General features: G+C 34.6%; 1 protein-coding gene across 3 annotated transcripts in view; it reads left to right on the forward strand.

The window, feature by feature from the left end:
• The window catches only part of LOC150103262 (FH1/FH2 domain-containing protein 3-like), a 469484-nt gene that overhangs the window by 64323 nt on the left and 388544 nt on the right, over positions 1-16617 (forward strand). For all 3 annotated transcript variants that reach the window (XM_090397848.1, XM_090397849.1, XM_090397847.1), the window contains exons 2-3: positions 1181-1237; positions 13724-16432. In XM_090397848.1, coding sequence (XP_090253974.1) covers positions 1181-1237; positions 13724-16432 — 2766 coding nt within the window. The remainder of the gene's footprint in view (positions 1-1180; positions 1238-13723; positions 16433-16617) is intronic.

Consider the following 16617-nt stretch of genomic DNA (forward strand, 5'->3'; position numbering starts at 1 on the left):
ACTGGAATGCAATTTTAACCTTGATATGAATGACTGTCATTTTGGTCATTGGACTAATTTCTCTTCTATTCCATATTAGCATACTTAGCTACAATGTAGCTCCTGCGTTGCTAATTCAATTATGTTGTTTATTTTCATGTTTGATTTAAATTTTAAGAAATTCAATACAAATAGACAATACTTGTTCTATGTGATTATTGTTGAATATGGAATTGATGTTTTATTGGGAGGGGGGGGGGAACCTTATAATTTTTAAACCAATGAACCAATCTTTATGAAATATTCATGGATATTATGCTGTATTTTATAAATCTTCTCTTGCAAGAAATTCAGCATGGAATCTTGGCAAACTTACGTAATGAAATTATAAAATTACGAACAAAATGAAATTAATATAAATTCCTGAAAATGTAAATATCTTGCTTCTTAATCTGAATGTCGACGTGTTTGGTAAAGCAATACATTCTGATTACAACGTTTAATTTTAATTTAAAACTCTCAAGTGATTTGATATAAAATTAATATAGGTAATATTTTTGATTTTTGTTGATTTCCCTGTAAAAGTTTTTAAGTGCTTAATACGGTTATGATTTTTTTTAATGTCAACTTCACCTATGAAAAGTGTAAATCCATATTTCACAAGTACCGTTAGTTGGTTAAAGGTTAGATTAATACGAACCCTGCTATAGGGACCAATATAGTACATTTTATTTCCAAACCACTTCACGCTTTCAATGAGCAAGGTTTGCTGTTTGTAGAGTGGGGTCGTTTGCCACTTGGCTAACAAGGCCGGCTGCCATATTTACGTATTAGGCTGATGATATCGTTAAGAATATGTTAATACTTTTCATGTTCATAGCGCATGCACAAAAGTAGTGCCCGAAATAAAATCCTTTGCCCTAAAAAGAGGTCCAGCAATGAACATATGAAGAAATTCTTCATGGATATTGTAAGAAACATTAATTATAACTTTCAATTGACCATTAATATTAGCGTAAATTTTCTGAAAGCTTTTTCAGTGTGTATTTAAATATATATATAAATATGAATAAAAATAAGTGATTAAAAGATAAAAAAAAAACATGGGAAGTATTTTGTGAATTACAAATTCATACTGGGATGTATGTGTGCGCTAATGTTATTGATATTTTGACTATTTATTTTATCAATTATTTTTCAGAGAACATCTAGCAGTGGACTTGGATATGGAAACTATAACAGATCAGGATACAACACGGTAAACATAAAAGTCTTTCACATTCGTTACAAAAAATGAACTTTCAATGAAAATTAGTACATTATAATTAGAAAATATTTATACATTTTTTTTGCTTTCTTCTAAAATTGATTTTCTAAAGAATAAAAAGCCCGATTTGTATCAAATTAAAAAAAAAAGTTTATTAAGACCTTTTTTTTTTGTTGACTCTAGGTGGAGCAGTTCAGCCTGCAGATAAAGGAAAGATTTAGTTTGAATTCCGTATGGGATGACAAAACGATTCATAAAGCATTTCAACTGAAAATGAATTACTCGTCTCTATGTGGGGATGGAAGAGCTTCCCCCCCACATGGAAAGTTGAATTTTTATATCCACAATCACAGACAAAATTACCACGGAACAATTGCAAATAACATACGGTTACTTCCGAGTTTGGATACAGCGATTCACTCATTTCCATGTTTTTTTGTTTTTTTTTAATATCAGCCACAAACATACCTCAGTGCTGAGCTTGGATGAATAAAAATTAAGGGAATAAAGGAATCTGATGTGTTTCTGAAAGACTCGGAGATTGTGATCATTCTGGGAAATGGTGTGAGGAAACTGTTCCTAAACACAGAGATAGATAAAATTGAAAGAGGAGGAGGACGAAACTTTTGTTTGGTACTGTAGTTTTGAAGATGAAGATGGACAGCAAATGGATGTTGACCAGCAAGCATGTCTTATATGCTTCAAGGAAAGGAAAAATAATGGTGGTCCGTTTATTTCATCAAAACAGTGCTTATGAAAATTACCTGTTAAAGAGGAATAAGGCAGAAACGGAACGTCTATGAGAAATAATTGGAGTAATCTAAGAGAGAGAGTTATCTATTAAACGGGCTACCTTCTTTTTTATAGCATCTAACATTTTAGGAAGGTTTAAGAGTTATCGAATTTAGATAGTATTAATGATGTTAAAAATGATAAATAGTGAGCGAAAAAGGTGTGTGTGTGTGTGTGTGTGTGTGTGTGTGTGTGTGTGTGTGTGTGTGTGTGTGTGTGTGTGTGTGTGTGTGTGTGTGTGTGTGCGCAGGAGGAAGGGAATTGGTGAAGGTGCAGAGTCCTTGAGTATTCCAGTATTGGTGGGAAATTTGAAACCTTGGTTGCTCTACCTGTAATCGATATAGAGTAATCAAGAGAAAATCGTACGCAGACCTGGAGAGTTATTATAGGATGGTACACAGAACATTTTATTATAGTTGGCTGCGTCATCTGTTTTTCAATCTGTCAAAAAAAAAATCAGGCTTGATAAAGTATTTTCTAAGAGTTAAACTTGCCATCCTTCAAATAATTTTAAAATATAGGAAACTCTTAGCAGCTCTATGCGTATTCAATTTGTTTATAAAAATTTCGACAGTTCAATGGCAGCCTTGCCTAATCTTTTTTTTTTTTTGAGCAAATGAATATCTTTGACTCGTCTTTGTTATTGCAGAAAACTCAGTAGAATGGATATAACGAATACTACGAAAATAAAAATTAGAAAATTAACAAAAAAGAATTTTAACAACAGATTTAACATTTATGTTAATTCGATCGTCTTAAATTTGACACACGAATTCTGCACTGAATGTCTTACAAGAGTCCTTTATTACGCCATGTTATCGACATTGCACGTTATGACACTTCTGGCATACCTTGATAAATGCGTTCAAATTTTCTTGCTAGATCAGCAACACCAAGTGTAATGTAAGAGTACTGACAGCACTCGCTAGCTCTGAAACCGATGCCAATATTTTAGTTCAGTCTTTCTCAACTCAAACTTGTCACGTGTCACACTTCCCATATGTTGCAATTGCTTGTATTCATTATATTCAATTGTTGTTGTTTTTTTTTTGTTAGTTATTCGACCATTCAGATATATGAAATTTCAACATTTCTTATTAATGCTTTAGGTGCTTCTCTATTTGTTTGTTAAAATTGATTAGAAATCATAAAAGAAATACTTTTCCAAATATTCTAAAAAAAGACAGCAAAACAATTTGTTGCGCATATAATTTTTTTAAAAGTGTACTTACATTGAATTGAACAATAATAATCGGATGAAATAAATTAAATGAAATAAATATTAAAAATAATAAAAATTGGTATGGAAACATTTTATTTGTTTATCCTCATCGTATATTATATAATTTCCTGGAATATTTCCTTAAGTGACGTATAGGATAGCAAAGGTCCAACATTTCATTAATAGTTCTTATCAACAATTTTCTTTCGAACTAGTCTATTATTTCTTAAGTCTCTGATTTGATAAGTTTTTTTTTGTTTGCTTATTTATTAATATTGCATTATTTATTATGACTCTGCCCATTCAATTTAATTTTCTGAAGTCTCGTAACACCTTTGCTATCGCATACCACCTTTCGTATTAGGTTCATTTGTCCCGGTACGGATAAGTAACGTGGTTGGTCTCTTCTTTTTCTTTTTTTAAACTTAATGTTTTGGTAGTGATAGAGTGGTTAATTCCATGATATCTGCTAAATCACCACCATATGAGAGCAATTAACTCACAAGCCATAAGTTAGCTTCAGTTTGAAAAGTTCTTAGAGGTTCTTCTTCTTAGACTGCATTCGAACCCAGTTCCTTCCAACCAAAGGGCATCGTCGAAATTCAAGGATGGGATAGAATCTAGTGAATTTAGAGAATTTGTTCAAAGGAAAAAACTAGTAGTCTTTAGATCAGAGAGCAGATGACATTCAATTCGTCTGTTCTCTGCTCGTTTGTTATTTTCTGTACTAGGAAAAATCTTGCTGCATCCATCTATATGAAACCGGAGTTATCCGATTTCATATAGATGGATGATGGATATCATTGTAAACCCTTTGTAAAGTTTCCTCGCTTTCTAGATTGGATTCCAATTCAGCTCTTTTCTAAGTTCGAATTCTGTTCTTTTGCTACCAGTTGTTGAAGCGTATGTTATTAATCGCATTAAAACTTAAAATAAAGGCTGATAGTTTGTTCTTTGAATGAATTCTCTAATTTCGTTATATATTGGGCTAATTTCCTATCCCCCACCCCTCCATTTGTCGCTACCGACATTGTACTTTGGTTGAAAGTACCTGGGTTCCAATCCCATCTAGGACGAAGAAGTTCTATAATAACTTTGCAATTTGAACGTGAATTAAGTGGTCTCAAACGGTAGTGACAAGGTTTGATTCTTCTTTTTTTTTATCCAACCTTCTAAATTTCGAAATGTGGGCGCTGTAAGGTCTCCCTATACCTTTATACAACGTTGTATGTCGAATATTATCTGGTATGATAATATTCTGTGGAATCTAACAAGATCAAATACATAGTGGAGGGTGTTGTTACAGGCCTGGTGGATCGGTTGCTAGTGATGAAGAAAATGCATCACCAAATAAAAAAGATGAATGCGAAAAGAGTAATCATAATGGGAGACTTTAATTATCTAAATATTGATTGGTAGCAGTAGAATCTCATGAGAAGAATGAAAATGCGTTTATTCAGCTGTTTCGGGACAACTTACTCAAGCAGCATGTGAGAGAAGGAACTCGAGGTCAAAGAGTGTTAGATCTGATGATAGTGTCAGAGAGCATTTCAGTCAAAGACGTAACTATTCTGCCTCCGGTTGGTGACAGTGATTATGCGGTACTCACTTGGGAAGTGGCTAAATTTATGAATGTTCCATTCAGAAAAGGTTACATGTTGAACTACAAAGCAGGATATTATGACCAACCGAGGAGTGTACTGAGTTCAGTGGAATGGGGGTCGGTTGCTGGATGGGAAGAATATCGATAGTAAATGGGAAGCATTTAAAAAATACTTAAATGGGGCAGTATCAGAATGTGTCTAGAGAGTTCGAAGAATAAATAGGGAAGGAGTCAATTAGATGTGTAATCTTATTAAGCAAGAGAATCGTAAGAAAAGGATGATGTGGAAGGAATACCGTGTGCATAAGGATGATGTCCGTTATGAAAGTTATAAGGGGCAAGCTAGAATTTTTTCCTCATTTTTTCCGATACCCAAATTCGATTAGTGCGCCTACATACATCTTAAAAATAAATGTTACAGATTTTAAAAATTTTCGATCTATACATTTTTTATGACTATTTTAAAAAATCATTCACCAGGATGAAGTTATTTTTAATGGCATACTAAACTATTTCCATGTACACTATGTTCCAAATTTACCGACAAAATTTATGTCGTCTGCTTTACATAGCATTTTGCTAATCATATCCCGTGCAATTGTTTTCCTTACTTTTTTTATTTTAAATTATTTTCATAACCTTTAATCATGAGTAAAAGAATTAGTGAGCAAAAAATAGAAATGTGAAAATTATTCGAAAAGTAATCTGATTGGAAGAAAAACTTGAAATAATAAAGAAAAATGAACAAGGCGAGTCCAGAGCAAAGATAGGACAAGAACACGAAAATGTGTGAATCAACTGCTGAATACAAAGAGAAAGGTAAGGCTGCTTCAAGTTCATCATGCATGCACTCGAAATCAAAGTACTATAATGATTGAATTAGAGAGACGTCTTTTTACATGGATCAAAGATTGTAACCAAAAACGGATCCCGCTAAACACTGGCCTTATTAAATCAAAAGCATTGTCTCTTTGTAACCGGGCTATCAATGATAGAAAAGAAGAAGAATTCCACATTAGTGCTGGGTGATTTGAGCGTTTCAAAAAGAAAAATAGCCTATATAATGTTCTAATCACAGACGAAGCTGCAAGTGCAGATAAGGAGATTTCCATAGATTCTGAAGAAAATTGTGTAAGAAGGGGACTATTGTGCCCTTATATATATATATATATGTGTGTGTGTGTGTGCCCTGATATAGCCAAATCAGAGAAATCTCAGCCTGGTTATAAAGTCGCAAAGTCGAATGAAATTACTGCTAGCAATATACGAACCGTTTGGAAACATATTCTTCCACATTGTGCAAATGATTTTAGAGGATTTTCAAATGAATCTAAGTTAATTCAGTCTCATTCTGAGAAGTTGAGTGATTCCGACCTGCTAAATTTAGATGCACAGCGGGAAGATCCTGAAAAATATGAAGAAAATTTAATCACTAACAAGCCCAAAGAGGTTTCACAGAAACAATTTGAAAATAGTTTTCGTACAATCGAAGTTTTTAAGCAGCAATGCTTAGAGACCGACTCTGGTGAAGAGAGAACCAGTAAAATTTGCAGAAGAGGCAATAGATCCATACCGTCAGTTGTATGAAAAAAAGAAACAGAATGACCGCCAAACTATGTTAGCTCAATTCTTTGTTAAGAAGCAGAATAATAAATTTATATTCTGAATATGTTTTATTGTCTTTCAGCTTCATGGTTTTCCTTTAACTAAGCCCTGAGATATACCCTAATTCTTTTATAAAAAAAAGTAAGGTTCAAAAAAGAAATCTGAGGAACGAATTATACATTTTCCCATAGGTTATTATATTCGATTAGTGCGTTTTCGATTAATGCGCCTGTTTTAAAGAACGCATTAATCGAGGGATTGGTTTATTAGCAAGTTCCCGACTTTTGCGAGTCGATGATGAACAGTTTGTTTTCTGCATAATTTTTTATTTTTATTTTTATTATTATTTTTTTTGGACTCGGCTATTAACAAATTTGTACTTTAGAAAGTTTTGTACGACTTTTACTGGTAAATGAGTCGTGGAAGACCTCCGAATACAAGAGAGTAGGATTTCCAACTAAACATGAAACTATACATGTCAAAATCACACTTATTCCTATATGATATAATAAAGATATCACAAAAATTTAATGCATTCCATTTATTTAGTGCACGTATATTTTCTATTCACACCGTCTAACATCTTTCATGTTTGATAGTGTAGACTGTGGCTTCTGTATAAGATTCTTATGAAAGTTCAGACATCTAATCCCAGACATCCACTCGACTGATTTTGTTCGTTTATGTTTTAAACGAGAACTGAAATGATGTAGATTCTGACAAAATAATTTTGCCTAATTTATACCAAACGTTTTACTTGAAAGTCATAGGAATTTCACCCATTTCAATAAGTCCTCGAGAATTAATGGATTAACCGAGGTTGTTGGTGTTTGGTTTAGAAGTGTTCAAGTTTTTTTGTTTTTTTTTTAAAGCGTGACAAGAATACAAGCGTTATCACCCTATCGTTTTCTTTCCTCACATGAGCATTGTCACTTTATCTGGAAAGAAGAACTTATAAGGATAACACGTTGACCCAGATTTGCCAGACACTGGTCTGCATGAGTCAAACAAATGTCAGCATTTGTTGTTTGTATGAGGGTCCTATGTTCCTGGCATAGGGAGTGTTTATGTTGCAAAATGTGCCAGTGACGTGTCAGCACCGAAAGGTTTGTAGGAAAGGAAGTGTCAACAAGCTTGAAGTCTAATTACATCGTATCACCGGAAAAAAATGGAAAAGTCAGAAATACTTAGCCTTACTAACTGCTAGACGATTTACTTCAAGGTATTTTAAAACGAATGTTAAGAAAGAGGATACCCTTGTCGAAGGTAACTTCTTATGCCGAAACAACGGTGCAGGCCAAGGGTCAGTAACCCTGATGTATGTCACTTAACATGCATTAAAGTTGTGTTTTCTATATATATATATAATTACGGCAAAGGCAATTTAAGACTATGAGGACCAGTTCTGGTAATTGTGTGTGTTCTCTGGTCGATTTTCTTTTTTTTTTTTTTTTTTTTTTTTGCTATTTGTCATGCAGCGAATGAGAAACTCGAGTTTCTTGAAAAAACTGCTACCTCTGTATGAGACCTTCACCTACAGTTAAGAAAAACCCTTATAAAGTTTCTCGCATCCTAAATGGGATTCAGACTCTATATCTAAAAGGATATCGTCGACACGATTGAACTATGGGTGGCTCCTCGCCCTGTAAAAACTTTTTTATTATCATTTCAGTTGATATCCACTTTATAATGGAAGACCAATCATTTTGATAAGCCTTGTTTCTGTTCATTTATTATTCCGTCGATTAACTGCACATTCGTCGCAGAAATCTGTGCTTCCTTCCACTAAAGTATGTTCCTAAATTACGAACAGTCCAGTCTTTAATAGTCCCTCTCTCTCTTTTTCTTGAAGAGCTTGCATAATTTTCCATTGATCATCAGAAATCCACTTGCTAGTAGATAGCGTATCCGCTCTCCAACCAATAGGCCCTGGCTTCGAATCTTACCTTAGGCGGGAATGTTTGTGAATACCTTTAGGTGGGATATAAGACCACACCACGCTTACTGAGGCCTGAATTAGCTTGAGAAAAAAAAGTTCCGTCTTTGGTGTGTCAGTACCAACGATAGAACTTTAAGAGCTACGATTTCCGGATTAATTAAACCTTAATCCACCCACGGTACTAATATACTATAGGCTAATAGCCTTTTGTTGGTAGGATTTACATATAAAAAAAAAACATTTATTAAATAAACTACAAGACTTACGAATATTATGCAGCGTGAAAGAAGGTCATATCACTTTGCAGTTGTTCAGCATATGACATGGCAGATTTTTTTTTGCATTATTTATCTATATAAATAATATTTAACTGAATTAAATAAAGTCGTATTTTACATCGGTTAAGAAGTCAGTTTATCCTTCTGCATAGGAATTTAGGACAAGTAGAATCAATTGTTATTTGGATCTCAAACAGAAGGAAACAATAAATAAATAAATTAATTAACGCTGATCGTTGCTCAATACATTAGAACTGAATGAGACTTTACCAACTACTCAAGCTGTCAATACTTTCTATATTTCTGAAATATAAAACTAACGGAAGGGAGTTGTAAAATGATTTTCAAAATAATAAAAGTATTAGTAAATGATTAAGCTTAAATTTTTGTATCGACTGAATGTTCTACAGCCTTCCATTGATTTATTATTCGTAATGTATAGATTATGATTGAAATTAGAAGAATTTCTAAATTACTACACAGAATTGTGGACAGACAAATATTTTAAAAAAGACAACTGGCAAACAATTAACGAAAATGAAAAGGAAATAACTAAAGAAGAATTAGAAATCAGCCTGAAAGAAACAAGAAACGGAAAATCACCTGGAGAAGATAAGCTAGGTTCAGAAGTATATAAATGCGCAGGAACAAGATTCAAAGAAAGACTCTTATTATTTTTAAATAAAATTTATTCAACTGGTATCTCCCCCGATAGAATGGAAAAAAGCAATTGTGATTCCTATCTTTAAAAAAGGTAATAGAGATGACCCTAAAAACTATAGAAGTATCAGTATACTAAACTCCTGTTACAAAATATATAGCAGAATCTTAAATAGGAAACTAATGAAATATTCTGAAAACTTTATTTTAGAAGTACAGAATGGATTTAGAAAAGACGATCATGTATAGACTCGGCCTCTTTTGCCTAAAATTAATAATAGAGAAAAGAAGATAATACAATTTAGAAACACATATTGCATTTATTGACTTTGAAAAAGCATTTGACCAAGTTAAAAGAAACATATTATTTAACATATTAAAAGAAAGACAAATACCAAATAATATCCTAAAAGCTATCACAAGTGTGTATGAAAATAATCAAATACAAATAAGATTAAATCACCAGCTATCATATACGAGAGAGATAAACCAAAGGGTCCGACAGGGATGTCCCCTCTCAGCAACTCTTTTTAATATCTACTTAAATGAAATAATAATAAAATGGAATAAAAATTTACATCAAGGAATTAAACTTTCTCCTACAGTAAACTTAAACACTCTCCTCTTTGCCGACGACCAAATAATAATTACAAATTCTGAAGATAACTTACAGACAGCTATTTCAGATCTAAATGAGATAGCCAAAGATTATGGTATGATAATATCAACAGAAAATTCAAAAACTATGGCCTTTAAAGGACAAGATCCAGCAAGAACTAAAATAGTAATAGATAACAAGATCTTAGAACAGGTGAATTCATTTAACTACCTAGGATGTATGATCACATATGAAAATGAAAAAGATATAAACGTAAAAATTGCAAAATATTTAAAAATAGCAGGTGTAATTAACTCTATATTTAAATCAAACCTAGTTCAAAAGCCAACCAGACTAAAAGTATACAATACATTAGCCCTACCAGCCTTAATGTATGGAAGCGAAATCTGGACAATAAAACAAAAAGACAAACAAAGATTAACAACAGCAGAAATGAAGTTTATGAGAAAAACTGCAAAGTATACCCTATTTGATCACAAAAGAAATGGAGAAATTATGAAAGAATTAAACCAAGAACCAGTAATAGAAAAAATTAAAAAATATAAACATAAATGGATGGAACACGTTCAAAGAATGGAAACAGAAAGATTACCAAAACAAGCCTTAAAGTACAAGCTATTAGGAAAAGAAAAACCAGGACGTCCTCTTAAACGATTCAACAATGACTTCTAAGGCCGGAACAGGCCATGCTAGGCCTAAATCCTTGATAATACGCACGATGATGATGATGATAGATTATGATTCGAATTTAAGGATTATATTTCTTAATTTTTAAGGATCATAATCCATAAAAATTCTAATCTAAGAGTCTAAATCTAAATTGACACAAATCTAATCTAAATCTAAATGTTAATCTTAATTTAAGGGTTCTAATCCTTAAAGATCTTTCTAATCCTCAATTATTTTAGTTTTAGTTTTTAAATCCAAAAAACAAAACAAAAACAAAAAAAATTTAAATATTGGACACCTTTATGGATTATCATTGTGACATTGCCTAGGCATTATTAGTGACTGTTCGGTGATAAATCAGGCGATAAATCAGGTGATTTTACAAATCATTTAAATTTAAAACTGATTAGTTTGGATATACAACCACAATGCCTTACATCTAAGTATTACATTAAATTTAATGAGCTGAGTGAGTTGCTGTTTCTCTTTTTACTCGCTGCAGATATCTTAGTGAGATGCCACAATGTGGTCAGAGGAAAGTAATATTATTTTGCCACGCGCTGTTTTAGATAAGAGGTAAGAAGCCCACCGCTTCAGGCGATACAGTAGATGAAATTTATGGTTTAACAGCAAACTACCACCAAGTGTATCAGTTCTCCCTCGAGCCTGCCTCGCCCAAAGTCGGTTTTCATGTGCTATTTATTCTCCCTCCGACTTAATGAAGATGTGTTAACTTAAAATTCACGACCTTCCTTTTCTGAGGAAGTTAAAAAATGAGGTTGCAGTTCTTTAAAATCAAAGATCATAATTCTCTCAGTTTTATCGCCACCACGAGGCGTGGGGATGTCAACCGTGTACATAAACATTTAACCTAAGGTTGTTAGTGATATACTGTCTCTAACGTCAAAAGTCATGGAAAGAAGTTATAGAAATACATGATTAGAAAGTCAGCTGTATTTGCCGCCAGACTAGCCTAAAAAAATAGCAGTTTTTATTCGCGGAGTGATTTCATTCAGCTTAACCCTGTTTATCAATTAGTATTTCTAAAAATATGTTACCCTTTTTTTTTGTCTGTTTATCGTATTTTTTTCCCTATCTAGGATAAGAATTCTTCATCCCCTTTAATGAGATGACATGATTTACATGAATAACAGAGACATGACCGATATAATGTGGCCAAAATACATTCTCTCTCTCTTCTTGTTTGTTTTCATCGTATTCGTCCTTGGTAGTGTTAGTGTGTTTCTAGCAGCACAATAAACTACAGCTTGACAAATAGATAGCGAAAATGTTGAAGCGTCATCAGACGCCAAATTTAGTTCAACAGTTCAGTAATTGACTGCTTTTCTACGATTTTAATAGTTGCTTATTTGTTTCAAGTTTAAACTCTCCCAAAAAATGATAGTAAATCAAATTAAGACATTTGCAATCTTACATGAGTTCTTACTTAAAATGCTGACAAACGAAGAAGAATATCTATGGAAGAGACTTGACGATCGAGATGAGCAAAGATTAATAGCAGCTAAAATGAAATAAATGCAAAAAACAACAACGAAATATATCCTATTTGATCATAAAATAACTGAAATGAAAAAAAAATTAAATCAATAACCAGTAATAGAGAAAGTCATATACTCTAATACTCCACCTTACGACGCTCCGCTTGACGACAATCCGTTCATATGCCGCTTGCCCATCGGTGAACTGTCATCCGGTAAAACTTGTAAGGTTTTACCGATGGACAGTTTTTGTGAAGTGTTTGTTTACGACGTCGTTGCTTTACATCTCTCTCTCTCTCTCTCTGTGTGTGTGTGTGTGTGTGTGTGTGTGTTTCACTGTGATTTATAAACTGTTTATAACTATGCTTTTATTTTATTGTTGTTAATAATGGCAGATAAAATGCAAAGTAACGGTGCTGTTACTTCCAGTGAAAAGAAAAAAGATGCATAAACATTGGACACTAAGATCAAAAATATTAAATTTAATGATGATGGTGTGTCGAACACTGAGATGTGCCGTAGGCTCAACTTACCTCATCTTTAAAAAAAAAAAAAAAAAAAAAAAGTTGTAAGCGAAGTGAAAAGTGCTAACTAATAAATACGGTGTAGAGCAAAAACAAGCAAAAAAAAAAAAAAAAAAAACAGTACTGAACTTTCGACAGCCCTCCCCTCTTCAGTACAAGCCATATGAGATATGCCGTTCGACTACATGCACATTAACAGAATAGTACGGAGTTTGTGCCATTACATTTAGCTGTAGCAATGGTGTTGATGCTGGAAGAAAAGACGTTTATTGTTGAGCATTATTTCGTTTATACGGAGTTCGTAGAGCAAATGGTCCAAGCCTACAACATGTTTGTGAGCAGTTTATTCGTCATTTCCCAAAGCATGCCCGAAGCAATAATGTCAACATTGCCTTAATCGAGAGGTTCCAACGTACTGAGGGAGTGTTCTCCCCGAATGGCCTATAACACAAATGAGAATCACGGGCGTGTGTTGGAGCAAGTCTCCGAAATGCAGTGAACGATGAACAGCGGTTAAACTTAGGATACTGAGGCGGTCACTACAGAGAATCCTTAAAGAGCTGAGTGCCTTTTTGTACATCATTCAGGTGGGTCAGTTTTAACAGCAACGGATCACGCTACACGGCGGGAATACTGTGCACGCGTACTGGCCAATGTCTATGAAGATCCCTCCATATAAATCCATAATGTCTGGTTCTCGGACAAAGTGCATTTCCATCTAAGCGGTCATGTAAACAGATGAACCTACAGGTTTCTCGAGACCTGAATTTTTCCAAGAGAAGCATCTTCACAGCGAGAAAGTCACTGCATGGTGTGCGGTTTCCGGCCATGCCATAATTGGGCCCTACTTCATTGAAGAGGGTGGTGTAAGCGTGACCTTGAATAGCGAATGGTACATCGAGAATATGTTGGTTCTGTTCACCCATTGCTTTAATATCTTTTTTGCAGAGCTTTCCAGACCCCCCCCCTCGTAATTCTATTTTTTATTAATTTTCTAATTAAATTTTAGGATTACTTAAACGCATTAACATTTTGAATTATTATTATTATTATTATTTTTTTAATAGCTGCCGCTTTATTCCTCCAAGTACAGTGGATCATCAACGAGATCTATTTCTCCTAGATCGTCAACATATGGGTCATCTGGGCTGTCTACGTGGGATCGTTCTTCCTACACACGTGATAGTTCACTATCTAGAGACAGAGATCTTGGTAGATCCCTAACGGGAGACTACAGCAGATCAAGACTGAGTTATAGTACAGACTACGGGAGGTCCGGAAAGTCTAATTATGGATCTGACCTCGGCAGATCGTCCTATAGAGAATTCCACCTCCCTAGAATTTCTCCAGCTGTTGATCTCGGCAGGTCAGCGGAGAATTTCCCGTACAGGTCAAACACGAGGTCTAGTTATGGGTCATCCAGGACAGGAGGATGGAGTGATTTAACCAACGATACATACTCCAGAAAGTTCAACAGAAGCCAAGGAATTTATTCTCGTCCTCAGGGAACAGGTGAATACGATTCTTTGCATTCGAAACATGACGCATCATTCCTTAGAAGAAAGCAAGCGTTTGATAAAAACGACGTCGCTGATGGGAACAAAATTAACGCAGTGTCTAACCTGTCACCTTCCCAGTTGACATCCTCTGCCCAAAATTCCATTTCTACAGACAAAGCTATTTCCGTTTCCGATAACGAATGCGACGATGACGAACCGTGTGCCATTTGTCGGGCTACATCTCCCTTCCACGATTCAACCATCTTGCAAAAAGAAAGTCAACTGAATCCAGTGTCTCGCACAACAACTATCAAACTGTCTTTGATAACACGAGCTACTAGAAAAAGGACAACCGCAGTCCAAGTAGACGTCGAAGACCTTGCAAAATGCAAAAATCTGCAACAGACACCGGAAATTCCAGGAATATCTAGTCGGAGTTGTGGTAAAGTTTGTAGCAAATATGAGTGTCCAAAAGCCCCCAAAACAGAATGCAAACTTCAAGATTCAAATCTATCTAAACCTCAGAAGAATAACTCAACAAATTCTAAACCAGATTCCCTTTCATCCAGTAACTTAATACCAAATCAACAACAAATAGTAAGCACCAGAGATCCCAATTTATCCAAAGAATCTAAACTAACATCTTCGAGTAGTGAGACCTTAAATAATAGCAAAATGAACAGATCGTGCTTAAATAAGAGTCCATCAGATTTTTCAGATGAGTGGAATGAGGAAATGAACAAAGATTTCCGAAAATCGGTGCTCAACATGAATCTTTCACGCGAAGAACTGGAACAATACATTCGAGGTCAAGAATTAATAAGGAAATTAGAAAACCGTCAGCGTCGTAGGGCACCTCGCAATTTAGGAATAGGCGTTTCCAGAATGGATGTCTTGAGAGAAGTGTCACCTTCCGAAACTGGATATGACAGCCATTCCTCTTCTTTAACAGATGGAGAAACATCAGCTATAGAAAAAAATGACAAAGCTCTATTAAGCGAAAATAAATCAGTTGAAGAATGTGAAGACTCCATAGATTCAGTCGCTGCAGAAAATTCTAATAATAATATCAGCAAAGGTAAAAACCAACTCAAACTTGGGAAGAATACAGAGACCAGCAATTGCATTAATCAGCAGAAAGGTGAGAAAATAGAAAATTCGGAATCATTTCTTGCAGCACCCACTGAAAAATTTAAAAATATAATCCCTTGTGAAGTTTCAAACGATATGATAGAAGGCATTTCTCCAATAGAAGACCTTAATTTAGGGATTATAGATGACGAACATATGAATACTTCGTGTACTGAGTCAGAAATATACACTCCCAGTCTGGAAGTTGGTAGCGTTTATGATGAGGAAAGCTTTTCTTTTCATCCAGTGAATGCGGTCAATAAAGAACCATCGCAGAGAGATTCTGGTTTTTCTGAACCCATTGGAAGAAGTGAATCCCCTTATGATAACCTCATAGCTGATGACTCGCCAATAGCTATTAATCATTCACCAATTTTTGTGGATCAGAACGATAACATTTATACAGACGACATCACTAAAGAAAGGTTCCACCAACTCTCTGGAAATGTTGAAGAAAAGCCAAAACTATTTAGGAAAGGTAAAGGAAATAAATTTATCAGCGAATTCCGAGACATTGACTTGTTACTTAACGACGAAAGCGAAGACGAACTGGAGACATTCGAAGATTTTGAAGATAGATTCGAAAGGGAATACTCGAAATGGGTTGTGGGAAATTCCGGAAGCGAAGATTTAAACAAACCCTTCAAAGCGTGCAGAGATAATTTAACTTTGAATTTAAACTCCTTCATTGGAAATTGCCACGACATTGACGAAATGTTGGGGGATCCATTTCCTCTGAGTCCGGAATCCATGCAGATTGTTTTCAATCAGATAAAGAACCGTGATGAAGTCGATTCCACCATTCTTCTCAAAGAATTGAAAGTAGATGAGGAATCCGATACCACTGAAGTCGGGATAAACAACAACCAGGAAGAATCAGATGAAGATAGCGATGGTGCTTCAACTTCTACAAGCGTTCTGGAAGCCGTAGATGTTTCGTCGATTCTTGTGCACGATACCGAGCCCCAAATACCGGAAGTTGGTGTTTATACAGAAGAGATAGATCCCAGTGCTGTGCTTATTCGAGAATCTAAAGCACAGATTCCGCAGCTACAAGAATGCACTGAAGAAATTGACGTAGACGATATAAGGATAAAACAGGCAGAAGAGATGTATGGCTATATTCTTAAAAGTCGTCAACTTAAGGTAAGATTATCAGCTTAAATTTTTGAATATGATAATCATCAGCCATGGCTGCAATATTTTCATTTCGTACAGGTATCCACTATAAATAAGACATATATAACACAAATATTAATGACGGAGAACAATGGCTTTTGTTATATATCTCTCCTTAGGTTCGTTAAAGGATTTGCCGGTGTTAGCCAAAT

Source organism: Typopeltis vanoorti, chromosome 9, assembly GCF_054136105.1.
Source record: "Typopeltis vanoorti isolate ZY-2024b chromosome 9, IOZ_Tvanoo_1.0, whole genome shotgun sequence".
Classification (NCBI taxonomy): Eukaryota; Metazoa; Arthropoda; class Arachnida; order Uropygi; family Thelyphonidae; genus Typopeltis; species Typopeltis vanoorti.